The 27,897-nt window shown below is 48.4% G+C and overlaps 2 protein-coding genes across 2 annotated transcripts in view; one reads left to right on the top strand and one right to left on the bottom strand.

Moving 5' to 3' along the window:
- Positions 1 to 27,897, top strand: part of plek (pleckstrin) — a 144,010-nt gene that overhangs the window by 59,055 nt on the left and 57,058 nt on the right. The window lies entirely within an intron of this gene.
- cnrip1b (cannabinoid receptor interacting protein 1b) lies at positions 329 to 27,892 on the bottom strand. Its single transcript, XM_043696659.2, has 3 exons — positions 27,488 to 27,892; positions 26,555 to 26,699; positions 329 to 1,426 (listed from the first exon to the last, which is right to left on the bottom strand). Exons 1-3 carry the CDS (start codon positions 27,664 to 27,666, stop codon positions 1,262 to 1,264), a joined length of 489 nt encoding a protein of 162 aa, XP_043552594.1. The 5' UTR covers positions 27,667 to 27,892; the 3' UTR covers positions 329 to 1,261.

Genomic DNA, 27,897 nt, shown 5'->3' with positions numbered 1-27,897 from the left:
TGGAGAGAGAGAGAGCCAACATTTTGAGTTCTGATGGCTCTTCATCAGAAGAGCTCAAAACATTAGCTTGCATCTCTCCCCATGGATGCTGCCTGACCTGCTGTGATCTCCAGCATTTTTTGTTTTCAGTACAGATTTCAGCGTCTGCAGTAATTTGCTCCCAGGATATTACCTGGGGTTGTGGATTAAAAGCCTACTGCTAATGCCAGGAGGCCATTATATCCTCTAAATGTGAGGCTGTCCACTGCAAATGTGAAGACAATGTAGAAGCCTTCAGCAAAATTTGTTCTCCATTCCATCTCTACCAAATGAAACTTTTGCACATTGACACTTTCAATTGGCCACCACTGGCTCTCAATGTAGAATTTAATTTTCATGGAATTCTTAATACAGATACAATAGTTGCTTTTGCAGCAGTTTATCCACAGCTAACATATTTTGTGGGAATGCTTATTACCTCCCCCCAAACCTAATCCAAAAACATTACAAAAGAGAACACTACATTGCACAATTATACAAAAACCTTTGGGTGCAAACAGCAACACATCGTAATTCAAAAAACACTATTTCAGAAATACATTGAATCACAAACATATATTAAAACCTAACTGAATGACATACACATTTTCAGCCAACCTTTGTTCAAATTCATCTTGCAATGACTAACTCCAGATACAGAACTCGTCACTCCCACAACTTACCACTTGTACCTAATTCAAGGTAGGCTAAATCAATTTAGTACATAAAAGAACACAAATTACTGGTGTCCGTCTGGTGAGCTGTATATTGCAACGGTAACTTAAACAGTTGCCCATGCAGAATTATTTATATCTTTCTTTCAACACTTAGCTGAGTTGTACCAGATCAGCACTCCATTTGTATAAGATACCTTTGTTTGCTTTGTTAAGACAGTTTACAGAAACTTCACATCAAAATGCACCCTCCTTACTGTTAATGCCAACTGTAAATATTGTAATAGAAGGGAGATACTGGAGTTTAAACTGTGTTGAGTGATATTGATAACAAATGTGTCTCAAATGTATTCACATTGAATATTTCTGTTTAAGAATAATTGCCCCACATTAAAATGTCAGGCAAAACAAATTTATAACAGCATTTACTGCTTCCATTATTAATATTGCACACTGCAATTTCAACCCAAATGTGTCTACATTAAGGCGTGGTGATTTTATTCTTGACTGTAGACAGCTATAATTTGTCCATTGCTGATGTTTCAGAAGATTTTCTGTAAAATAGCATCCTAAGTAAACATTTCTTTGTTGATCCACATCAGGCTCCGTGTCTCGTTGGGTTTACACTCATACTCAATGCTTCCAAAGCTGTTTCCCCACTGGCAGTGATCGCGCTTGTGATAGTTGTAGAACTTCACTTGCCATACTGTCTCAAAGGTGCCAATGTCATCAAACTGCAGAGGAGAGAGAAGGAAAACCCTTAAAATGGGAGTTCACTGGAACAGTATATTTCAGAGACAAATCAGATTCTCAACGCCAGATCTCCGCATGGTCAGAATACGAAGATACAAATTAGGAGTTGGACTCACCACTAAGCCCCTTGAGGTGAAAGTGCAGACTGCAGATGCTGGAGATCAGACTCGAGGTTAGATTGGTGCTGGAAAAACACTGCAGGTCAGGCAGCAAGCTCCTTGCATGCTGCCTGACTTGCTGTGCTTTTCCAGCACCACTCTAATCTTGACACTAAGCCCCTCCAGCCTGTTGTACCATTCAACAAGGTCATGGCTGATTTGATTACAGTCTACCCTGATAATTGCTCACCCCTTGCCTACTAAGAAACTGTCAACATCTGCCTTAAAAAAATTCCACATGTTACTTCCATGACGTTTTGAGGAAGAGAATCCCAAACCCTCACAACCCTTTAAGAGAAAAATGTTCTCTTCTTCTTTGCTTTAATCAGGTGACTCTGTATTTTAAAATAGCGACCCTAGTTCTAAGCTCTCCCATAAGAGGGACTATCGTCTATGCAGCCACCCAGTCCTGACCCTGTAGGATCCGGTAAGTGTCAGTCAAGTCACTTCAAGCATATACAAGCTTAGCCTGTCTAACCTTTCCTTATTAAACAATCCACGCATTCCAGTATTAGTCCAGGAAAACTTCCCTGAATTGCTTTCAATGCAAAAAAATGCGGAGACCAGTAATGTACAAAGTTCTTCAGATGTGCTCTCCCCAGTGCTTTGAGCTACTGACGCACAACCTCCCTACATTTTTAATTGAATTCTCCATGGAATAAATAATAACATTCTACTAACTTTTGCTATTTACTTGTAGAACAAATGAGCTGACTTCCTCGAATGACTCAATCTTCCTTGAATTAATTAAAGTTATTCTGCTGAATCAATCAGACTCAGAACCAAAAGACCACTCTCCTGGATTGCTTTGATGTTTCATTTTGCATGAGCACTGGTTCTCAAATGAATCTGTAGCCCACATGAAACAAGCCAAAGCCAGCACTGAGCTCTCCAAGTTTTATATGAAACAATAGGGCAGGTGCTATGGGCTTGCAGTTCGAAACAGGGCCAGCCATCCCCTCTGTGCAGGTGGTTAAGGAGACAATAGCAGCTGTGTTTGCTGTAAGGCTGATTTCACACAATAATCATATGCTATTTTTGGGAGTAACTGTTAAGAAAAACGCAAAGATTAAATCATTGACCCTTTTAAAAAATCCCAGTCTAGGAACCTGATTGCAGGGAAAATGGTGCAGAATGGGAGGAGAAAACGGTGCAGGAACAGAGTGATATAGGGGGAAGAGAGAAGGTGAGAGGTAAAGAGAGATTGGTGCAGGAGAGAAGAGATGGTATGGGCCAGAGTGACTGCTGCAGGGAAAAGAGAGGGTGTGGAGCAAAGAGACTGGTGCAGGGAAAAGAGAGAGGGTGTGAGGCAGAGAGACTGGTGTAGAGGGCAAGAGAGGTGGTGTTGGACAGAGCGACTGATGCAGGGGGAAGAGAGAGGGTGTGGGACAGAGAGACTGATGCAGAGACAAGAGAGATGATGTTTGGCAGAGAAACTGGTGCGGGGGAAGAGAGACAGCATGGGACAGAGAGACTAGTGCAGGGACAAGAGAGAAGGACTGGGACAGACAGACTGGTACAGAGGACAAGACAGAGGGTGTGGGACAGAAAGACTGGTGCAGGAGGAAGAGAGCGGGTGTGGGACAGAGAGACTGGTGCAGGGTGCAAGAGAGAAAGTGTTGGATAGAGTGACTGGTGACGGGGCGAGAGAGAGAGTATTGGACAGAAAGACTGGTGCAGGGGACAAGAGTGAGGGTGTGGGACAGAGATTGTGGGGCAGAGAGAGTGCTGTTTGAGGGGCAGAAAAAGTAGTGAGGGGAGGTGAGAGAATGGTGATGGGGCACAGCAAGTGGTGCAAAAGCAGAGGGAGTAGCACAGGTGGTCAGGCAGGGTGTTGCTCACATTCATTGCCTTTCCCACAGGTGCTATGTTAGATAGATGTTGCAAAGGAGCATGTAGCCGAAGGAGGCCACTCAGTTCCTTCAGCCTACTCTGTCACTCCAGATAATGGTTAGTCAACGCTATATCTTTATGCTGCCCCAGATCTCTTGATGTGACTGGTAATCAGACATTCTGAACCACAAACCTCTGAGGCAACATATCCCAAAAATTCAGCACCCTCACATGAAAGACATTCCTCCTCATCTTAAACCTAAATTATCTATACCTTTATTCTGAGGCTGTCTCCTATTGTTCTAGATCCTCCCATTCCACATTTACCTGGTCGAGTCCTGTAAGAATGTATAAGTTTCACTGAGATCACCTTGCATTCTTCTAAACATCAAAGAATATGGGCCCACTCTCCTCAACCTCTCCTCAAAGGAGAATTGCACACATCCCAGGAATTGGTCTGGTGAACCACTGCTGCATTTCCTCCACAGGAAACGTATCTTGCCTTAAGAAATGAGAGCAAAGCCCCATAAATGACTCCAGGTGCAGTCTGGGAAAGGTTATACATAGAATTAGGTGCCGGAGTGGACCATTTGGCCCCTTTCAGCCTGTTCCACCATTCAGTAAGGACATGGCTCATCAGCGTGTACTTTCATATTCCTATCTACTCCTGACAATATTGACTCCCTTATTAGCTTATTAAGACATACCTCAGTCTTAAAAATATTCTATGAGCCTCCCTCCACCACTCTTTGGGAAAGAGAGTCCAAACACTTGCAAACACCTAAGAGAAAATAAAATTCCTTTTCATCTCTGTCTTACATGGGAGACCCCTTATTTTTATACATACAATATATAAAGTCCCTACAATGTGGAATCAGGCCATTCAGCCCATTGAGTCCACACCGACCCTCCGAAAAGCACCCCACCCTGACCTACCTCATCCCTGTAACCCTGCAATTCCACCCTGACCTGCACACATTTGGAATGTGGGAGAAAACTGAAGCACCAGGAGGAAACTCACACTGACACAGGGAGAATGTGCAAACTCCACTCAGACAATTGCCTGAAGGTGGACTCAAACCCAGGTTCCTGGCACTGTGAGGCAGCAGCACTAACCACTGAGTTACCATGGTTTTAAAAGTGTGAGCCTAACTTTAGCAACCATCTTAGCAGCCACCCTGTCAAGCCACCTCAGGATCGTAAATGTTTCAATAAGCTCACCTCTTACAATTCTCATCTTCAATGATACAGGCAGAAAACGTCAAATATTTCCTCAGAGGATAACCTCCTCATCCCTGGTATCAGTCAACTCAACATTCTCTCAACTGCTTTTAATATATTTATTTTCTTTCTTAAATAAAGAGACAAACCTGTACACAACCCAAAAATGACCCATTTATGCTTACCCTCTGCTATCTAAACAAACTGAGCACAGTAATGTCACAATGATGTGCAAACTAACAAAACAGACTCTTGGGTGACCTTATAGAGATTTACAAAAATAATGATAAGATAGGGTAAACAGAAAAGGTCCTTTCCCTGGGGTGGGGGAGTCCAGAACTAGAGGACATAGGTTTGGGTGAGAGGGGAAAGATTTAAAAGGGACCTAAGGAACAACCTTTTCACTCAAACGGTGATGTGCATATGGAATGAGCTGTCAGAGGAAGTGGTGGAGCTTGGTACAATTACACCATTTAAAAGGCATCTGGATGGGTATATGAATAGGAAAGGTTTAGAGGATATGGACCAAATGCTGGCAAATGGGATTAGATGAATTTAGGATATCTGGTCAGCATGGACGAGTTGGACCGAAGGGTCTGTTTCTGTGCTGCACAGCTCCATTACTCTATGATTGGAAGCAATTTTGTATCATAGGCTGAACAACAAGCAAAGCATGAGAACATAAAGTAACTATTGAAGAGTCCAATTACTTCAAAAAAACAGCATGCAATTCCCCATTAACACCTGCCAGTAGTTTTAGTCTCGGATTATCTTCTGATAAGGTCAGGCCAGACCTCCAGCTATTTCTTCAAAACATGTTCATTAACATTGTAAACTTGATAACAGTGCAGCAGAGCTCCAGCTCTGAGTTGCACTCGTTCCAACCTTCCAGCAGAGTCTTTACCAAGGTCAGGGATTCAGTCCCCAGGGTCTCATGAGATCTAATGCAGGAGACTGAGGGAGGCAAGGGAGGAGATTGCTGGGACCTTGGCAAAGACAAACCACAAGGGAGGCCCCAGAAGACTGGAGAATAGCAAATGTTGGTCCTTGGTTTAAGAGGGGCAATAGGGATAATGCAGGAAAGAATAGACCAGTTAGCCTTACATCAGTGGTAGGGAAATTAGTGGAGGAGATTCTTACAGACAGGATTTACTCGCATTTGGAAAAGAATGGACTTCTTTGGGATACTGCTCATGGCTTTGTATGGGGGAGGTCTTGTTTCATAAATTTGATTGAGTTTTTTGAGGAAATAATGAAGGTGATTAATGAGGATAGGGTAGTGGATGTTCTCTACATGAATTTTATTAAAGCATTTGACAAGGTCCTTCATGGGTAGTCTGGTCCAGAAGGTGAACTCATGTGGGATCTACAGTGAGTTGGTAAGTTGGATACAAAATAGGCTTGGTTATAGAAGACAGGGTAGATGTGGAGTGGTGCTTTTCTGACTGAAGGTCTGTGACCAGTCATGTTTTGCAAGAATCAGTGCTGGGACCTCCATTGTTTGTAATACATATAAATGATTGGATGAAAATATAGGTGGATTCTTTAATAAGTACATTTGCAGACAACATGAAAATAGGTTGAGTTGTGGATGGTAAGGAAGGTTGACAAAGGATTCAGCAGGATATAGGTCAGCTGGAAGGAGATGAAGTTTAATTGGACAAGTTTAAGGTGGTGCATTTTTTTTTAAGACTAGATTCCCTACAGTGTGGAAACAGGCCCTTCGGCCCAACAAGTCCATACTGACCCTCCGACGAGTAACCCACCCACACCCATTTCCCTCTGACTAATGCACCTAACACTATGGGCAATTTAGCATGGCCAATTCACCTGACCTGCACATCTTTGAACTGTGGGAGGAAACTGGAGCACCCGGAGGAAACCCACACAGACACGGGGAGAACGTGATAAGATACTTACAAGATAATACATGGCTTGGAAAGGGTGGATGCTTGGAAATTGTTTCCGTTAGGCGAGGAGACTAGGACCCATGGACACAGCCTTAGAATTAGAGGGGGTAAATTCAGAACAGAAATGCGGAGACATTTCTTCAGCCAGAGTGTGGTGGGCCTGTGGAATTCATTGCTGCGGAGTGCAGTGCAGGCCGGGACGCTTTAAGGCAGAGATTGATAAATTCTTGATGTCACAAGGAATTAAGGGCTACGGGGAGAATGTGGGTAAGTGGAATTGAAATGCCCATCAGCCATGATTGAATGGCAGAGTGGACTCTATGGGCTGAGTGGCCTTACTTCCGCTCCTATGTCTTATGGTCTTAAGGTGCAAACTCCACACAGACAATCTCCCGAGGCTGGAATCGAACCTGGGACCCTAGTGCTATAAGGCAACAGTGCTAACCACTGAGCCACTGTGCCGCCCTGGGAGGCCAAATGCAAGAGAAAAATGTACAGTATATGGCAAGGCCCTTAGGAGGATTGATATAGAGAGGGGTCTTGGGCTGGAAGTCCATTGCTCCCTGAAAGTGGCAACACAAGTGGATAAGGTAGTAAAGAAGACATACAGCATGCTTGTCTTTATCAGTTAAGGCATAGAGTATAAAAGTTGGCAAGTCATGTTGCAGCTGTATAAAACTTCAGTTAGGCCACTAACTGGAATACTGTGTACAGCTTTGGTCTCCACACTACAAGAAGGATGCGGAGGCATTGGAGAGGGTATAATGAGACTGGAGAGACTATAGAGAGATTGACATTTTCAAGTGAAAACAAACCAAAGCCTGAGGGGAGACCTGATAGAAGTTTACGAAATTATGAGAGGCACAGATAGAATGGATAATTGGAACCTTATTCCCGGGTTAGCAATGTCAACACTGGGGGACATAGGTTTAAGGTAAAAGGGGGTAAGTTTAAAGCAGATGTGAGAGACAAGTTCTTTGCACAAAGGATGGTAAGTGCCTGGAATGTGCTGCCAGAGGTGGTGGTGGAGGTGGATACAACAGCATCGCTTAAGAGTCATTGTGACAGATATATGAATAGGCAGGGAATATAGGGATATGGACTGCATAGAGACAAAATGTTTTTTTACACAATAGGTACCCAGAATGCACTGCCAGGGGGAGGTGGCAGAAGCAGATACAATAGCAACATTTAAGAGACATTCAGACAGACATTCATTTGTTTTACAAAAACTGATCTTGTGTTTGGAAGTTGCCTGGGTGTTGTGAAGGTGATGGAAACAGGAGATGAAGAAGTGGGACAAGTTCCCATGTTGTCATTGCCAACTGTGAGGAGTCGCAATGACAAGCATTTCATCAACAGCTACAATATGTAGCCCAACCAACCTACGACCAGAGTCTCCATCCTTCGCATTGTCAGAAAAGTGAAACTCAAAGATCACCATCACTTGTTTGCCATGATTAATCATTCATCTTATGGTGGAGCAGGACAGGTATAATCCTTTAGGTACTAAATGACATGGCAATGCTTTGTTTCATTCAGCTGCTAAACCAATGCTCATGTTTTGTAATCGGAACAACCAACGGGTAATTATTTACTGTCACCTTATACTAAATTAACACATTCAAATAAAATAAATACTTGTCACCTTAAAAAGAATGATGTGAGGGTGCTGGTGTTGAATTGAGATGGACAAGGTTAAAAATCACAACACCAGCTTATAGCCCAACAGGTTTATTTGAAAGCACTAGCTTCCGGAGCACTGCTCCTTCATGAGGACCTGGTGAAGGAGCAGCACTCCAAAACCTAGTGCTTCCAAATAAAACTGTTGGACTATAACCTGGTGTTGTGTGATTTTTAACTAAAACAAAAAGCAGGCATGGAATAGGGGGAAATAGATATGTGCAGGCAGATGCATTAATTTAAGATGTCATCATTGTCGATGTAGACATGGTGGGCCGAGGGGCCTGGACTGTTCAATGTTCCATATCACCCTTACATGCAGCATATCTCAGAGGCTGATCTGCATCTTCATTAAACCCTACCTCTATACCAACAAGAACACTGTTATGACAGTTTAACAAGCCATGTGTGAGTACTCCAGCCTTATGTGCAAACGTGAAAAAGTTTGTGAAATAGATGATCGATTGGAAAGTGCTCCCCGTACCATGGGACACTTTCGCTTCCTCTTCCAAATCAAACATTTGAGTGCATTGATCTAGAGTTCTCTGCCTGAAGTGGCAGTGGAAGAAGATTCAATAATTTCTTTTCCACAGGAAATTAGATAAATACATGAAGGGGCAAAAACGAATTCAGGGTTTTAGGGAAAAAGTAGAGGAGTGAGATGAATTGAATGGACTAGCACAGGGATGACAGGCCAAAGGATCTTCTTCTGTACTGTTTCATTCAAAGAACAAGAACAAAGAACAAAGAAAATTCCAGCACAGGAACAGGTCCTTTGGCCCTCCAAGCCTGTGCCGATCCAGATCCTCTTTCTAAACCTGCCGTTTATTTTTTAAGGATCAGTATCCATCTGTTCCCTGACCATTCATGTATCTGTCTAGATACATCTTAAATGACACTACCATCCGCCTCTACCACCTCCGCTGGCAACGCATTCCTGGCAACCACCACCCTCTGTGTAAAGGACTTTCCACGCATATCTCTCTTAAACTATTCCTCTCTCACCTTGAACTTGTGACCCCTAGTAACTGAGTCCCACACTCTGGGAAAAAGCTTTTTGTTATCCACTCTGTCTATACCCCTCATGATTTTGTAGACCTCAGTCAGGTCCCCCTTCATCTTTCTATTGAAAATAATCCTAATTTATTCAACCTCTCTTCATAGCTCGCACCCTCCATACCAGGCAATATCCTGGTGAAAGTGAGGACTGCAGATGCTGGAGGTCAGAGTCGCGAGTGTGGTGCTGGAAAAGTACAGCAGGTCAGGCAGCATTGAGGAGCAGGAGAATCAGCGTTTTGAGCATAAGTCCTTCATCAGGAATCATGCAGTGAGAGAGGGACTCATTAAGATCCTTGTAGAGAGAGGAGGAAAACTTCAAGGTAGACATCTTTGGAAGAGACTCCATAGTAAGGTTAAAATCAACTAGGAGAAAGTGAGGACTCCAGATGCTGGAGAACAGAGTCGAAGAGTGTGGTGCTGGAAAAGCACAGCAGGTCAGGCAGCATCCGAAGAGCAGGAGCATCAATGTTTTGGATATAAGCCCTTCACCAGGTTGATTCTCCTGCTCCTCGGATGCTGCCTGACCTGCTGTGCTTTTCCAGCACCACACTCTCAACATCCTAGTGAACCTCTTCTGCACCCTCTCCAAAGCATTCACATCCTTTTGGTAATGTGGTGACCAGAACTGTATACAGTATTCCCAATGTGGCCGAACCAAAGTCCTATGTAACTGTAACATGACCTGCCAACTCTTGTAATCAATATCCTATCCGATGAAGGAAAGCATACCATATGCCTTCTTGACCACTCTATTGACCTGCATTGCCACTTACAGGGAACAATGGACTTGAACACCCAGGTCTCTCTGTACATCGATTTCCCCAGGACTTTTCCATTTACAGAATAGTTCGCTCTTGAATTGCATTTTCCAAAATTCCTCACCTCGCATTTGCCCGGATTAAACTTCATCTGTCATTTCTCTGCCCATCTCTCCAATCTGTCTATATTCTGCTGTATTCTCTGACAGTTCACTTCATTATCTGACACTCCACCAATCTTAGTGTCATCTGCAAACTTTCTAATCAGACCACATATACCTTCCTCCAGATCATTTACGTATATCACAAACAACAATAGTCCCAGCACAGATCCCAGTAGTCCCAGCACGGAACCCAGTCGTCTCAGCACGGAGCGGCACGGTGGCACTGTGGTTAGCACTGCTGCCTCACAGCGCCAGAGACCCGGGTTCAATTCCTGCCTCAGGCGACTGACTGTGTGGAGTTTGCACATTCTCCTCCCACAGTCCAAAGATGTGCAGGTTAGGTGAATTGGCCATGCTAAATTGCCCGTAGTGTTAGGTAAGGGGTAGGTGTAAGGGTATGGGTGGGTTGCACTTCGGCGGGGCAGTGTGGACTTGTTGGGCCGAAGGGCCTGTTTCCACACTGTAAGTAATCTAATCTAAGCCCAGTGGTCCCAGCACGGAACGCAGCAGCCCCAGCACGGAACGCAGTAGTCCCAGCACGGAACGCAGTAGTTCCAGCACGGAACGCAGCAGCCCCAGCACAGAACCCAGTGGTCTCAGCACGGATCCCAGTGGTCTCAGCACGGATCCCAGTGGTCTCAGCACGGAACGCAGAGGTCCCAGCACGGAACGCAGAGGTCCCAGCACGGAACCCAGTGGTCTCAGCACGGAACCCAGTGGTCCCAGCACGGAACCCAGAAGTCCCAGCACAGAACCCAGTGGTCTCAGCACAGAACCCAGTGGTCTCAGCACAGAACGCAGTAGTCCCAGCACGGAACGCAGCGGTCCCAGCACGGAACCCAGTGGTCTCAGCACGGAACCCAGTGGTCCCAGCACGGATCCCAGTGGTCTCAGCACGGAACGCAGTAGTCCCAGCACAGAACGCAGTAGTCCCAGCACGGAACGCAGCGGTCCCAGCACGGAACGCAGCGGTCCCAGCACGGAACCCAGTGGTCCCAGCACGGAACCCAGTGGTCCCAGCATGGAACGCAGTAGTCCCAGCACGGAACGCAGTAGTCCCAGCACGGAACGCAGCAGCCCCAGCACAGAACCCAGTGGTCTCAGCACGGATCCCAGTGGTCTCAGCACGGATCCCAGTGGTCTCAGCACGGAACGCAGAGGTCCCAGCACGGAACGCAGAGGTCCCAGCACGGAACGCAGTGGTCCCTGCACGGAACGCAGTGGTCCCTGCACGGAACCCAGTGGTCTCAGTACGGAACCCAATGGTCTCAGCACGGAACGCAGTAATCCCAGCACGGAACGCAGTAGTTCCAGCACGGAATCCAGTGGTCTCAGCACGGAACCCAGAAGTCCCAGCACAGAACCCAGTGGTCTCAGCACAGAACCCAGTGGTCTCAGCACAGAACACAGAAGTCCCAGCACGGAACGCAGTGGTCTCAGCACGGAACCCAGTGGTCTCAGCACGGAACCCAGTGGTCCCACCACGGACCCCAGTGGTCCCAGCACTGAACCCAGTGGTCCCAGCACGGAACGCAGTAGTCCCAGCACGGAACGCAGTAGTTCCAGCACGGAACGCAGCAGCCCCAGCACAGAACCCAGTGGTCTCAGCACGGATCCCAGTGGTCTCAGCACGGAACGCAGAGGTCCCAGCACGGAACGCAGAGGTCCCAGCACGGAACGCAGTGGTCCCTGCACGGAACGCAGTGGTCCCTGCACGGAACGCAGTGGTCCCTGCACGGAACCCAGTGGTCTCAGTACGGAACCCAATGGTCTCAGCACGGAACGCAGTAATCCCAGCACGGAACGCAGTAGTTCCAGCACGGAATCCAGTGGTCTCAGCACGGAACCCAGAAGTCCCAGCACAGAACCCAGTGGTCTCAGCACAGAACCCAGTGGTCTCAGCACAGAACACAGAAGTCCCAGCACGGAACGCAGTGGTCTCAGCACGGAACCCAGTGGTCTCAGCACGGAACCCAGTGGTCCCACCACGGACCCCAGTGGTCCCAGCACTGAACCCAGTGGTCCCAGCACGGAACGCAGTGGTCCCAGCACGGAACGCAGTAGTTCCAGCACGGAACGCAGCAGCCCCAGCACAGAACCCAGTGGTCTCAGCACGGATCCCAGTGGTCTCAGCACGGATCCCAGTGGTCTCAGCACGGAACGCAGAGGTCCCAGCACGGAACGCAGTAGTTCCAGCACGGAACGCAGCAGCCCCAGCACAGAACCCAGTGGTCTCAGCACGGATCCCAGTGGTCTCAGCACGGATCCCAGTGGTCTCAGCACGGAACGCAGAGGTCCCAGCACGGAACGCAGAGGTCCCAGCACGGAATCCAGTGGTCTCAGCACGGAATCCAGTGGTCTCAGCACGGAACCCAGCGATCCCAGCACGGAACCCAGCGGTCCCAGCACGGAACCCAGCGGTCTCAGCACGGAACCCAGCGGTCCCAGCACGGAACCCAGCGGTCCCAGCACGGAACCCAGTGGTCCCAGCACGGAACCCAGTGGTCCCAGCACGGAACCCAGCGGTCCCAGCACGGAACCCAGTGGTCTCAGCACGGAACGCAGTGGTCCCAGCACGGAATGTAGTATTAGTTCCAGCACGGATCGCAGCGGTCCCAGCACGGAATCCAGTGGTCTCAGCACGGATCCCAGTGGTCCCAGCACGGAACCCAGTGGTCCCAGCACGGAACCCAGTGGTCCCAGCACGAATCCCAGTGGTCTCAGCACGGAACCCAGTGGTCCCAGCATGGAACCCATTAGTCTCAGCACGGAACCCAGTGGTCCCAGCATGGAACGCAGTGGTCCCAGCACAGAATGTAGTATTAGTTCCAGCACGGAACGCAGCGGTCCCAGCACGGAACCCATTGGTCTCAGCACGGAACCCAGTGGTCCCAGCACAGAACCCAGTGGTCCCAGCACGGAACGCAGTGGTCCCAGCACGGAACGCAGTGGTCCCAGCACGGAACCCAGTGGTCCCAGCACGGAACCCAGTGGTCCCAGCACGGAACGCAGAGGTCCCAGCACGGAACCCAGAGGTCTCATCACGGAACCCAGTGGTCCCAACACGGAACCCAGTTGTCGCAACACGGATCCCAGTGGTCTCAGCAAGGAACCCAGTAGTCCCAGCACGGAATGTAGTATTAGTTCCAGCACGGAACGCAGCGGTCCCAGCACGGAATCCAGTGGTCTCCGCACGGATCCCAGCGGTCCCCGCACGGAACCCAGTGGTCCCCGCACGGAACGCAGTGCTCCCCGCACGGAATGTAGTATTAGTTCCAGCACGGATCCCAGCGGTCGCAACAAGGATCCCAGTGGTCCCAGCACGGAACCCAGTGGTCCCAGCACGGAACCCAGTAGTCCCAGCACGGAACCCATTGGTCTCAGCAAGGAACGCAGTAGTCCAAGCACGGAACGTAGTATTAGTTTCAGCACGGAACGCAGCGGTCCCAGCACGGATCCCAGTGGTCCCAGCACGGATCCCAGTGGTCCCAGCACAGATCCCAGTGGTCCCAGTGGTCTCAGCACGGAACGCAGTGGTCTCAGCACGGAACGCAGTGGTCCCAGCACCGAACCCAGTGGTCTCAGCACGGAACCCAGTGGTCCCAGCACGGAACCCAGTGGTCCCAGCACGGAACCCAGTAGTCCCAGCACGGAACCCATTGGTCTCAGCACGGAACCCATTGGTCTCAGCACGGAACACAGTAGTCCCAGCACGGAACGTAGTATTAGTTCCAGCACGGAACGCAGCGGTCCCAGCACGGATCCCAGTGGTCTCAGCACGGAACCCAGTGGTCCCAGCACGGAACCCAGTGGTCCCAGCACGGAACCCAGTGGTCCCAGCACGGAACGTAGTATTAGTTCCAGCACGGAACGCAGCGGTCCCAGCACGGATCCCAGTGGTCCCAGCACGGATCCCAGTGGTCTCAGCACGGATCCCAGTGGTCCCAGCACGGAACCCAGTGGTCCCAGCACGGAACGCAGTGGTCTCAGCACCGAACCCAGTGGTCCCAGCACCGAACCCAGTGGTCCCAGCACCGAACCCAGTGGTCCCAGCACCGAACCCAGTGGTCCTAGCACCGAACCCAGTGGTCGCAACACGGATCCCAGTGGTCTCAGCACTGAACCCAGTAGTCCCAGCACGGATCCCAGTGGTCCCAGCACAGATCCCAGTGGTCCCAGTGGTCTCAGCACGGAACGCAGTGGTCTCAGCACGGAACGCAGTGGTCTCAGCACCGAACCCAGTGGTCCCAGCACCGAACCCAGTGGTCTCAGCACTGAACCCAGTAGTCTCAGCACTGAACCCAGTAGTCCCAGCACGGAACCCAGTAGTCCCAGCACGGAACCCAGTGCTCCCAGCACAGAACCCAGTGGTCCCAGCTTGGAACACAGTAGTCCAAGCACGGATCCCAGTGGTCCCAGCATGGATCCCAGTGGTCCCAGCACGGATCCCAGTGGTCCCAGCACGGATTCCAGTGGTCCCAGCATGGAACCTAATGGTTTCAGCACGGAACCCAGCGGTCCCAACACGGAACCCAGTGGTCCCAACACGGAACCCAGTGGTCCCAGCTTGGAACGCAGTAGTCCAAGCACGGAACGCAGCGGTCCCAGCACGGAACCCAGTGGTCTCAGCACGGAACCCAGTGGTCCCAGCACGGAACCCAGTGGTCTCAGCACGGAACCCAGTGGTCTCAGCACGGAACCCAGTGGTCCCAGCACGGAACCCAGTGGTCCCAGCACGGAACGCAGTAGTCCCAGCACGGAACGCAGCAGCCCCAGCACGGATCCCAGTGGTCTCAGCACGGATCCCAGTGGTCTCAGCACGGAACGCAGAGGTCCCAGCACGGAACGCAGAGGTCCCAGCACGGAACGCAGTGCTCCCTGCACGGAATCCAGTGGTCCCAGCACGGAACCCAGTGGTCTCAGTACGGAACCCAGTGGTCCCAGCACGGAACCCAGTGGTCTCAGTACGGAACCCAGTAGTCTCAGCACGGAACGCAGTAATCCCAGCACGGAACGCAGTAATCCCAGCACGGAACGCAGCAGCCCCAGCACGGAATCCAGTGGTCTCAGCACGGAACCCAGAAGTCCCAGCACAGAACCCAGTGGTCTCAGCACAGAACCCAGTGGTCTCAGCACAGATCCCATTGTTCTCAGCACGGAACACAGAAGTCCCAGCACGGAACGCAGTGGTCTCAGCACGGAACGCAGAGGTCCCAGCACGGAACGCAGTAGTCCCAGCACGGAACGCAGCGGTCCCAGCACGGAACCCAGTGGTCTCAGCACAGAACCCAGTGGTCTCAGCACAGATCCCAGTGGTCTCAGCACGGAACACAGAAGTCCCAGCACGGAACGCAGTGGTCGCTGCAAGGAATCCAGTGGTCCCTGCACGGCATCCAGTGGTCTCAGCACAGATCCCAGTGGTCTCAGCACGGAACGCAGTAGTCCCAGCACAGAACACAGTAGTCCCAGCACGGAACGCAGCGGTCCCAGCACGGAACCCAGTGGTCTCAGCACAGAACCCAGTGGTCCCAGCACGGAACCCAGTGGTCCCAGCACGGAACCCAGTGGTCCCAGCACGGAACGCAGTAGTCCCAGCACGGAACGCAGTAGTCCCAGCACGGAACGCAGTAGTTCCAGCACGGAACGCAGCAGCCCCAGCACAGAACCCAGTGGTCTCAGCACGGATCCCAGTGGTCTCAGCACGGATCCCAGTGGTCTCAGCACGGAACGCAGAGGTCCCAGCACGGAACGCAGAGGTCCCAGCACGGAATCCAGTGGTCTCAGCACGGAATCCAGTGGTCTCAGCACGGAACCCAGCGATCCCAGCACGGAACCCAGCGGTCCCAGCACCGAACCCAGTGGTCTCAGCACGGATCCCAGTGGTCCCAGCACGGAACCCAGCGGTCCCAGCACGGAACCCAGTGGTCTCAGCACGGATCCCAGTGGTCCCAGCACGGAACGCAGTGGTCCCAGCACGGAATGTAGTATTAGTTCCAGCACGGAACGCAGCGGTCCCAGCACGGATCCCAGTGGTCCCAGCACGGAACGCAGTGGTCCCAGCACGGAATGTAGTATTAGTTCCAGCACGGAACGCAGCGGTCCCAGCACGGAACCCATTGGTCTCAGCACGGAACCCAGTGGTCCCAGCACGGAACCCAGTGGTCCCAGCACGGAACCCAGTGGTCCCAGCACAGAATGTAGTATTAGTTCCAGCACGGAACGCAGCGGTCCCAGCACGGAACCCATTGGTCCCAGCACGGAACCCAGTGGTCCCAGCACGGAACCCAGTGGTCCCAGCACGGAACCCAGTGGTCTCAGCACGGAACCCAGTGGTCCCAGCACGGAACGCAGAGGTCCCATCACGGAACCCAGTGGTCTCATCACGGAACCCAGTGGTCCCAACACGGAACCCAGTGGTCGCAACACGGATCCCAGTGGTCGCAACACGGATCCCAGTGGTCGCAACAAGGATCCCAGTGGTCCCAGCACGGAACCCAGTGGTCCCAGCACGGAACCCAGTAGTCCCAGCACGGAACCCAGTGGTCCCAGCACGGAACGCAGTAGTCCCAGCACGGAACGTAGTATTAGTTCCAGCACGGAACGCAGCGGTCCCAGCACGGATCCCAGTGGTCCCAGCACGGATCCCAGTGGTCTCAGCACGGAACGCAGTGGTCTCAGCACCGAACCCAGTGGTCTCAGCACGGAACCCAGTGGTCCCAGCACGGAACCCAGTGGTCCCAGCACGGAACCCAGTAGTCCCAGCACGGAACCCAGTGGTCTCAGCACGGAACCCAGTGGTCCCAGCACGGAACCCAGTGGTCTCAGCACAGAACCCATTGGTCTCAGCACGGAACGCAGTAGTCCCAGCACGGAATGTAGTATTAGTTCCAGCACGGAACGCAGCGGTCCCAGCACGGAATCCAGTGGTCCCAGCACGGATCCCAGTGGTCCCAGCACGGAACCCAGTGGTCCCAGCACGGAACCCAGTGGTCTCAGCACCGAACCCAGTGGTCCCAGCACCGAACCCAGTGGTCTCAGCACGGAACCCAGTGGTCCTAGCACGGAACCCAGTGGTCCTAGCACAGAACCCAGTGGTCGCAACACGGATCCCAGTGGTCTCAGCACTGAACCCAGTAGTCCCAGCACGGAACCCAGTAGTCCCAGCACGGAACCCAGTGCTCCCAGCACGGAACCCAGTGGTCTCAGCACTTAACCCAGTGGTCCCAGCACGGATCCCAGTGGTCCCAGCATGGATCCCAGTGGTCCCAGCACGGATCCCAGTGGTCCCAGCACGGATTCCAGTGGTCCCAGCATGGAACCCAATGGTTTCAGCACGGAACCCAGTGGTCCCAACACGGAACCCAGTGGTCCCAACACGGAACCCAGTGGTCCCAGCTTGGAACGCAGTAGTCCAAGCACGGAACCCAGTGGTCCCAGCACGGATCCCAGTGGTCCCAGCACGGAACCCAGTGGTCCCGACACGGATCCCAGCGGTCTCAGCACGGATCCCAGCGGTCTCAGCACGGATCCCAGCGGTCCCAGCACGGATCCCAGTGGTCCCAGCACGGATCCCAGTGGTCCCAGCACAGAACCCAGTGGTCCCAGCATGGATTCTATCATTCTAACAGCTGGTACCTCTCCTCAAATCTCTGAGTGGCCCCTCAGCCCTAATGAGGAGGATGCTGGCAGTGATGGGAATGGTACAGGACATTTGACAGCTGAGAGTTTATAGCAATATTCAACTTCAAATAATGTCAACCAGTTACTATCACTGGACTACATCATAAAAACAGCATGACCTCTCTGTTAAAAGGCATAGCAAACCATTCTAACCCTCTTTTCATAATAAGCTGTACATTGTTGGGATCTGGAACATACAACCTGAAAAGTGATTTCAAGTATAATTTCATCAAGGGAGTTGGACAGCTTACAGGGTTACAGACAAGAAAGAAGGGATATGATACTAAAGCTTTAGCACATTTTCAAAAAAAAAGCCAACATAGACAATTTGGCCAATTGTTCCACAATTTCAATAATCTACGGACAGAATTCTAGCTACTGTGGAGAGAGAAACAGAGTTAACCATTTTCACTCCAATATGACTCTTCTTTCATACTGAAGTTCTGATAAAGGTCATATCAAGCTTGAAACATTAACTGTATTTCTCGCTCCACAGATGCTGTCAAATCTGCTGAGTTTTTCCAGCACTTACTGTTTTATTCCTGATCAAGTCAACCCTATGTACATCAGTGATTTGCATTTTAGAGTTAGAGACAATGGGCTCTGAGGTGCAAAGAAAACTACAAATGGATACTAATGAAGCCATGAAATAGACCAAGTATGACAAATGGAATTTAATGTCAGTAAATGTGAGGTGGTGTAATGTCATTTAAAACAAGGCTGGATGATATCGTCAAGCAAAGAAAACCTGGATAGTTAAGGTTCAAAAGAAATTTGTCTCAACTCCTCATGTAAATGAGGCTATCAAAACTGGATGGAATACTGGGTAACATATCTTATAGTTTCATAGTATGCAGATAGTTGCTAGCTAACCTCACTGAGTCATCGTGGAGTCTTACTTCACACTTTCATTTTACCAAAACATATAAATTAAAGAAAAATATAACCAGTTTCAAGGAAATGGTACAAATGGCATTGTTTCCTTTCTTCAAAGAAGTGTTAAGTTGCATGAAATGCTCAAGATAATTTAAAGAATAACGAAGCCCCTCCCCGGAGCAATGTATTCTGTCACATCCCCACAACTCTAGGATCTCTGTTCAACCCAGACCAATGGGATCAAATTATCCTTTGTTGATACTAAGTGTCCTATGTGTCATAGGTTACAACCAACTGCTAGCAGCTTGTGGCTTGGGTATTTTCTGCTTGATTCTCCTTTATGTACTTTTAAATAAGCCATAAACAGGTTAGACAGTCCTGATGGGCGCATTGTTACAAAAACAAAAATCAGACAGTCAATGGAAACTTCCACAACTGTCACAGAAACTTATCAAAATGTCATCTCCAGGAGTGATGACGCACCCCAGCTCCATAGAGACTACTGGTCCCTGAAGACAATCTCTCCATCCTACACTTTCAAATACTAACTTAACAAATGGATGATGTCCTTTCTAGATATTTTCTGATCAACCTGTTCTTAGATGTAATTACACTCTTCTGGAGAAGCTAGGACTTAAGTCCTGATGAAGGGTTAAGCCCGAAACATTGACTCTCTTGCTCCTCGGATGCTGCCTGACCTGCTGTGCTTTTTCCGAAGCCACACTTTATCACTCTGACTTCTCAGCATCTGTAGTCCTCACTATCTCCTTGAATCCAGGAATCCTGACTCAGAGGTATGGACATTACCAGTGCACCACAAGAGTGCTGATGTCCTCTTTTCTGTACTGAGTCTAAGGGCCTTCGTGATTAGCAACAGTAGAGAATAAACCACTACTGATGCTTATTGAGATAAAGTACCTGTCTTACACAGAAAGATGTAGTTTACTGTACAATAGCAGTAAGTACAAGTTTGACTAGTTAGGCGTAATTACAAAGACAATCAGGAGCCAGAGATAACAGGTCTGTCTCCACAGGGACCTCATCACAGTCTGCTTCTTCTCCAGCCTGACTAGCTGGAGCTTAATGCAGCTTCAACATTAACTCTTTCAGAACCTGAGTCGTGCTAAACAGAGACATATTTTGGTGAAGCCTTCCATCTTGCACTTATTCTGTACCACCAAACGACTATTTCTTTCATAGATCATCAGCTTGTACAACAGTGTATGAAGTGGTCTTGCACTATCATTGCCAACACAGCTTCCTCAGTCCACAGAATAGCCCTTGATTCTGCAATTAACTGGCACTGTTGCTCAAACAAGCTGGGATACAGACTGTTGTGGTAAATAGCTATTGCCTTATGGGTATTTTTCTGAGGTTGGGGTTGAGACATGTTGTTAATCCGGTTTAATCAAGCATATCTTGCACTGAGGTTATAAAAGCAAAATATCACAGATGCTGGAGATCAGAAATACAAACTGTTGGCAAAATGCAGCAAATCTGACAGTCTCAATGCAGAGAGAAACAGAGTTAACATTTCAAACCCAATATGATTCCTTTTCAATCTTCAGAACTGAAGGAGTCATATTGGACCTGAAACATCAACAGTGTTTCTCTCAACATAAACACTGCCAGATTTGCTGAGTTTCTCCAGCTCTTGGCTTTTCTATTTCTTGATCTGAAGTTATCTGATGCTGGCAGAAGTGGCATTTCATTGAATTAAGAACCTCAATTTAAGAAGTGGAGAATGGAGTTAATAAAAAATTTGTTCCTCCTCAAACCTATTTCAGTCTTCATTAATTAGATGCATTTATGCACTGCAGCATAAAGCATGCAAAGGTCAAGTGCAAATTATATTACAGTTGAGCATAATTTGCTTGTAGCAACGGCCAAGATCATTTGCCCAGGGTGTATTTGCAGCTGGTGCCTACTTTATTAAGCAGAAATACGATTACTCCTCTCCCAAAAGATTAATTTCAGATTTTTCATAATATAATTGTTAAAAATAAATGTCATATTTATTTAAAATTCTCAGTGTAGTAGCAGAAATATTCACTATTTTAAATTTGTTCACAAGTAGTTTCCATTCCTTAGTGGGACTGGGTGTAAGTCCTGGAACTCCTACCTCCCTAACAGCATTGTGAGTATACCTACACCCCAAGGTTTTCAGTAATTAATCATAGAGACATACAGTATAGAAACAGACCATTTGGTCCAAACAAACCATCATACCAAACTAAACTAGCCCCATCTGCCTACGCTTGGGCCATATCTAAGTAGTGGGTGTCGCTGACTATGTCAGCATTTATTGCCTGTTTGTGGATGCCATTGAGAAAATGATGGTGAGCTGCCCTCTTTGCAGTGAAGAATGTTATCTAAGATTACAAAGAGGTCTTGGGTCAATAGGCTGAAGAATGGCAGATGGAGTTCAAATTGGATAAATGCAGGTATTGTATTTTAGTAAAACAAATAAGGGCAGGTCTTATGCAATTTAAGATAGGGCCCTTGATGTTTTGTAGAACAGAGAGACCTAGAGGGTACAGGTACATAATTCTTTGAAGTCTGCATCATATATAGACATTTAGCACACTTGCATCATTGCTCAGATCTTTGAGTACAGAAGTTGGGATGTTATGTTGAGGTTGTACACGACATTGGTGGGGCCTCTTCGGGAGTATTATATCCAGCTCTGGTCGCCCTGTTCTAGGAAGGGTAGGTTTCAGATGAGATTTACCAGGATGTTGCCAGGAATGGAGGGTTCAAGTTATAAGGAGGCTGGGATAGGCTGAGACTTCTTTCACTGTAGCGTAAGAGGTTGAGGGGTGATCTTGCAGAGGTTTATAAAATCATGAGGGGCAAGGATAAGGTGAATGGCAGATGTCTTTTCCCTAGGGTGGGGGATTTCAAGACTGAAGGGCATATTTTTAAGGTGAGAGTCAAAAGATTTAAAAAAGACATGATGGGCAACTTTTTTACACAGAGTGTGGTTCGTGTGTGGCATGAACTTCCAGACAAAGTGGTGGATGTGGGTATAGTTACAACTTTTAAAAGATATTTGGAAAAATACATGAATAAGAAATGTTTGGAGGGATATGGGCCAAACACAGGCAGGTGGGACTAGTTTAGTTTGGGATTATAGTTGGACTGAAGGATCTGTTTCTGTACTGTATGCCTCTCTGATTAATCACTGAAATCCTGAGGTCCAGGGACCTCCACAATGCTGTTAGGGAAGGATGAGTTCCAGGATCTCCACTCAGCAACACTGAAGGAATGGTGATATACACTGGATGGCATGGTGGCTCAGTGGTTAGCACTGCTGCCTCACAGTACCAGGGACCTGGGTTTGATACCACTCTCAGGCAACTCGCTGTGTGGAGTTTGCACATTCTCCCCATGTCTGCGTGGATTTCCTCCAAGTGCTCTCAGTCTCCTCCCACAGTCCAAAGATGTGCAGGTTATGTGGATTGGCTGTGCTAAGTTCCCTGCAGTTTCCAGGGATGTGCAGGCGAGGTGGATTAACCATGGGAAATGCAGAGATAGGGTGGGTGGAATGCTTTTCAGAGGGTCAGTGTTGATGGGCCGAATGGCTCACTTCCACACTGTTGGGACTCTGTGATTCTATCTTTCCAAGTCAAGACAGTAAGTGGTTTGGAGGGGAACTTGCAGGGAGTGGTGTTCCCATGTATCTGCTGCCCTTGTCCTTTGAGATGCTCAAGGTCATGAGTTGGGAAGGTGCTGTTGAAGGAGTCTTATTAGTTGTCATATCAAGCCTCGCATAATACAAGAATTCAGCCATGAAGATTCTAAAACATTAATATTTTTCTGGCCCTGTAGCTAGAATGCCCCACAATGGCCATAGCATAACTAATTTATAAAAGTAGGGAACTGCTGCAAAATTCCATCCGTACTGACATGAAACATTATTTTAAAGGCTAAAAATAGAAAGATGCCATCAGAATAGATTAATCCTCAGACAAAGATAAAGTATCTCCCACAGTATTGCACGGGATGAACAGCTCACTGAACTATTTGTTAACTCAACCTCAATTTGGTACAATAACATAAATAAATCTTCTTGCTTCCTACTATCTCAGCTGAGAAAACAGCCACATACTCATGTCAGCAGTGACATCAATTAATGCAATGCCATATATCACCCCCTACAAATTCCTCCACTGTTCTGTCTCACAAACCAGCAACCCACTTCCTGCACAGAGGTAACTTCTATTTTGTAAAATTCCTGATTTCTCTTCTACAAATGGCAAATGATGCTGGGTCAACTGTGAATTTTGAAACTGAGACGGAAGGATTTCTGATAAACAAAGACATGAAGAAATGTGGGATAAAGGTGGGTCACAATCTCATTGATTGGTACAACAGTCTTGAGGGGCTGAATGGCCTCAGATTGGCATCTTAACAATTTCCTAATCAATTGCCTAGGTCCAGGAGGGCACATTTAAAAGAAAAGGCCTCCAATTTAATGCTGAAATGGGTTTTTTAATGCTGAAATATATTTCTGATGAGTGGGATAAAAGGCTAATGGGAGATTCAAGAGAGTGGAGTTGAGACCAGGATAACATCAGCCATGATCGTGTTAGATGGCGGTGTGGGCTTGATGAGCTGAGTTGCCTTCTCTCGCTTCCATTTCCTATGCTCTTATGTCCTATGTCCCTATCAGATAGGTAACAAGAAGTCCTAGCAGAATCAGAATCGATACAAATCTGGGGGCTATTCTGTGACAATTGGAATCATAGCTAACACAAAGAAAGATGTGATTTGGAGATGCCGGTGTTGGACTGGGGTGTACAAAGTTAAAAATCACACAGCCCCAGGTTATAGTCCAACAGGAAGCACTAGCTTTTGGAGTGTTGCTCTTTCATCATGAACTACAAGCTGGTGTTGTGTGATTTTTAACAAAGAAAGATAGTTGCAGTTGTTGGAGGTTAGTCACCTCACCTCCAGGACATGCCTGCATGAGTTCCTCAGGATACCATCCTAGATTTAACCATCTTCATCTGCTTCATCAATGGTCTTCCCTCCATCATATGGGCATGTTTGTTGATGACTGCACAATGTTTAGCACCATTTGCAACTCCTCAGATACTAAAGTAGTCCATGTCCATATGCAGCAAGACCTGGACAATATCCAAGTTTGGGCTGATAAGAGGCAAGCAACATACATGCCACACAAGTACCAGGCAATGACTATCTCCACAAGAGAGAATCTAACTATCAACCCTTGACATTCAATGGCATTGCCAAAACTGTATCTCCCTCATCCTGGGGGGTATAACTGACCTGCAACTGAAGTGGAGCAACCATATAAACACAGTAGCAATTGGTACAGGTCAGTGGCTAGAAATCTTGCATCGAGTGCTTCACGACCCAACTCCCCAAAGCCTGTCCACAATCTACAAGGCACAAGTCAGGAGTGTGATGGAATACTCCCCACTTGCCTGGATGGGGGCAACTCCAACAACACTCAAGAAGCTCGACACCATCCAGCACAATACAGCCTGGTGACTGACACCTCATCCATCATTTTCAATATCCATTCCCTCCATCAATGATGCACAATGACAACAGTTCCATAGAATAGAGTTCCACAGAATCCCTACAGTGTGGAAACAGGCTCTTTGGCCCAACAAGTGCACACCAACCCTCCAAAGAGTAACCCACCTAGACCCATTCCCCCTGCCCTATATTTACCCCTGACTTAATGCACCTAATCTACACATCTCTGAACACTGTGGGCAGTTTACCCTGGCCAATTCACCTAACCTGCAAATCTTTGGACTGTGGAGAGGAAATCAGAGCACTCGGAGGAAACATACACAGACACAGGGGGAATGTGCAAACTCCACACACACAGTCGCTCGAGGCGGGAACCGAACCCAGGTCTCTGGCACTGTGAGGCAGCAGTGCTAACCACCGTGCCACCCCAAAGTATGCACCATTTACAAGATGCACTGCAATAATTCACCAAGATGCCTTTGACAGCGCCTTCCAGACTTGCGATCACTACCATCTAAAAGGACAAGGACAACAGATGCATGGGAACATCATGGAGGGTCAGTGGCTCAGTGGTTAGCACTGCTGTCTCACAGCACCACAAACCTGGGTTCGATTCCACCCTTGGGTGACTGTGTGGAGTTTGCACATTCTTCCTGCGTCAGTGTGGATTTCCTCCGTGTACTCTGGTTTCCTCCCACAGTCTAAAGATGTGCACGTTGGGTGAATTGGCTATGCTAAATTGTCCATGGATGTGTAGGTTAGGTGAAATAGCCCTGGGGGATACAGGGTAAGGTGGGTAGGTCTGGGTGGGATGCTCTCAGAGGGTCAGTGTGGACTTGGTGGGCTGAACAACCAGCTTCCATGTTGTAGGTATTCTATTCTATGATGGTGTCTGAAAGTTCCCCTTCAGATCTCAAACTATCCTGCCTCGGGATTAGATTACTGTTCCTTCATTATTGCTGGGTCAACATCCTAGAACTCCCTCCCCAAGGGCATTGTGGGTGGACTACAGCACACACACTGCAGTGGTTCAAGAAAGCAACTCACCCCCCACCACCTCAATGGTAATTAGGAAGAGAGATAATAAATAGTAGACCAACCATCAGCCCACATCCCATGAACAAACAAACAAAATAAAGATTCTTCTCTGTCAGGATTCTGAGTCATTGGATCTCTCTCCCCTAAAGAGCGGTGGAGACAGGGGCATTAAATATTTTTGAGGAGAGGTAGATAAATTCTTGGCTAACAAGGACGTCAAAAGTTCTCAGTGGTTGGCAGAAATGAGGTGTTGAGATCACAACCAGTGCAGCCATGATCTTATTGCAGGCTCAAGGGACTGATTAGCCCACTCCTCATAGTTTGTCTGCGTCTGTGTCTTCAGAGTTCAGGAAGGAATGATGTACAAGCCCTGGCTCCTGACAGTTTGTGCTATTGCATTTTATTTCTCTCCCAAATCAATTAATGAAAAAGGATACTGCGTCCTGCAGTGTGGAAAAACTGCTGAGGGGGCTGAACCAAAACAAAATCCAAAGAACTGCAGGTGCTGGAAATCAGAAACAGAAGCAGATATTGTTGGAGAAACTCAGCAGGTCTGGCAACATCTGTGTAGCAAGAAAGCAGAGTTAATGTTTTGGGTCCAGCAACATTGCCTCAGAACTGTGATCTGTTCTGAACCAGTCCTGAAGAAGAAATGGTGGCTCAGTGGTTAGTGCTGCTACCTCACGGTGCCAGGGACCTGGGTTTGATTCCACCCTCAGGTGACTGTGTGGAGTTTGCACCTACTCCTCGTGTCTGTGTGGGTTTCTGCCAGGTGTTCTGGTTTCCTCCCATAGTCCAAAGGTGTAGCTTAGGTGGGTTTGCCATGCGAAATTAGGCTTACAGGGATTGGGTGGCCTGCTGTTTGGAGGGTCACTGTGGGCCGAATGCCTGCTTCCACACTGTAGGAATTCTATGAACAGCCGAAAACACTAACTCTGCTCTCTCTCCACAGATGCTGCCAGACGTGCTGAGATTTTTCCCCCAGCAATTTCTATTTGTGTTGTTGAGAGAGAGCGGTGTCACCAAGGAATCCACATTCCCAAAGGAACTGTGAAAGAGAATGTCTGCCATTCTGTTTGCATTAGTCAGCGCTGTCTTTGCCATCGTATCACCTGATCCCTGCTGCTCTTTCCAAACTGGATCTAGTGAACAGATGTCAAAGGTTAAGACATTTGGACCAATGCAACACTGTGGTTTTGAATCTTTTCCATCTCTCACCTGGATGTGGACTTGTAGAGGCTGACGTTCCCCGCTTTTTGTGTGAGCCACCCCCTCCGTGTCATAGATGCCAGTGTAATCCACAGTTTGGGGGTCCCGCGATTTCTCCCCCAGAGGAATTGGCACTGCTCCGATCATCATCGACCTGCCATTCAACGATAACAGATAAAACAGAGCTTCTCCTCAGCCAACCCCCTCCCCCCCCAGCTATCAGTGAAAGGGGCAAGGTTTAAAGTTTTGAGGTGACATTGAAAGAAGAAACACAGCCACCCCACCCTAGGGTTCATCTATATGTGAATTTTATAAAATGTCCATGAATATCACAAGAGGTCAAACTGTAAATTTACACCTTTGACAGCAAAACCTGATCAATATTTAATGAAACCAGAGGTTTCCTCTTGGCTTTTGCAGCATGTAGAAAGGGGATAATAATAATTATTTTTCTTGTAAAAATCCCATCAGCAGATTCCCAGTTCCCCCACTCCCTCTGACAATCCATCTTGCACCTTCTGCTGTTTACTCATTTCTCAAACATTACAACAGCAGCAAATCTCCCTGCGGGTCAGGCTGTTTTTATTTTTTATAAATCTTCCTCGGGTGCGTTTTATTTGCTCTCTGTTATCAAGCGAGATTTAAGTTGACCTCGATAGGAAACGCTGACAATCCACTAGGATGTTACCTCGTTAAATAACGTTAGCGTGTCTGGCAAACCCTGTTCAGCCAGAGAAACCTTCCCCCTCCAACCCTGCACTGCCATCCCCAATTTAGATTGCTCCGGGAACCTTAAGTCAAAGGGAAGAGACAGGCGCTAGGAAATTCAAACAATGGGTTTTTTTGAGGTGGGGGAGCAAATTATCCAAACCCACGACCCAAACACCACACCCTCCCAATCCCCACCCCACCGACCCAGCAGCCTCTCCCTGTTTTACTCACTTGACTGCTACAATCCCCGGCTTCAGTACAATATCGACCTTATACTTAGCTCCTGTAAGCAACTTAATGGTGCGGTTCTGTCCGAATCGCTGACCGTCCACTTTGAAATACACCGGGCCATCACCGGGCTGGATTCTCAAAGAGACACCGATTTTCAGCAAACTGGGAATCTCCCCCATGATCCGGTGGTGGAGGGAAGAGAGACGAGAAAACCTTGCAGTCTACTGCTGGGAGAAATGATGGGCTGATTTAAAATAAAAAACCCTCAGCTACGGCGTTCGGCTTCTTACCCCATGGACAGTGACAGCGCCAGTACAAGCCCCCTCAATGTGTGCAGGATGCACACGCAGCGCTGCAAACATCAAGCAGGCAAGGCTAAATCCAGACTGATTGCAGACATAATCCCTTGC

Source organism: Chiloscyllium plagiosum, unplaced genomic scaffold (genome assembly GCF_037043375.1).
Source record: "Chiloscyllium plagiosum isolate Xiang-an unplaced genomic scaffold, Cpla_swu_hap1 HiC_scaffold_10, whole genome shotgun sequence".
Classification (NCBI taxonomy): domain Eukaryota; kingdom Metazoa; phylum Chordata; class Chondrichthyes; order Orectolobiformes; family Hemiscylliidae; genus Chiloscyllium; species Chiloscyllium plagiosum.
This window is presented reverse-complemented; position numbering and strand designations above follow the sequence as displayed.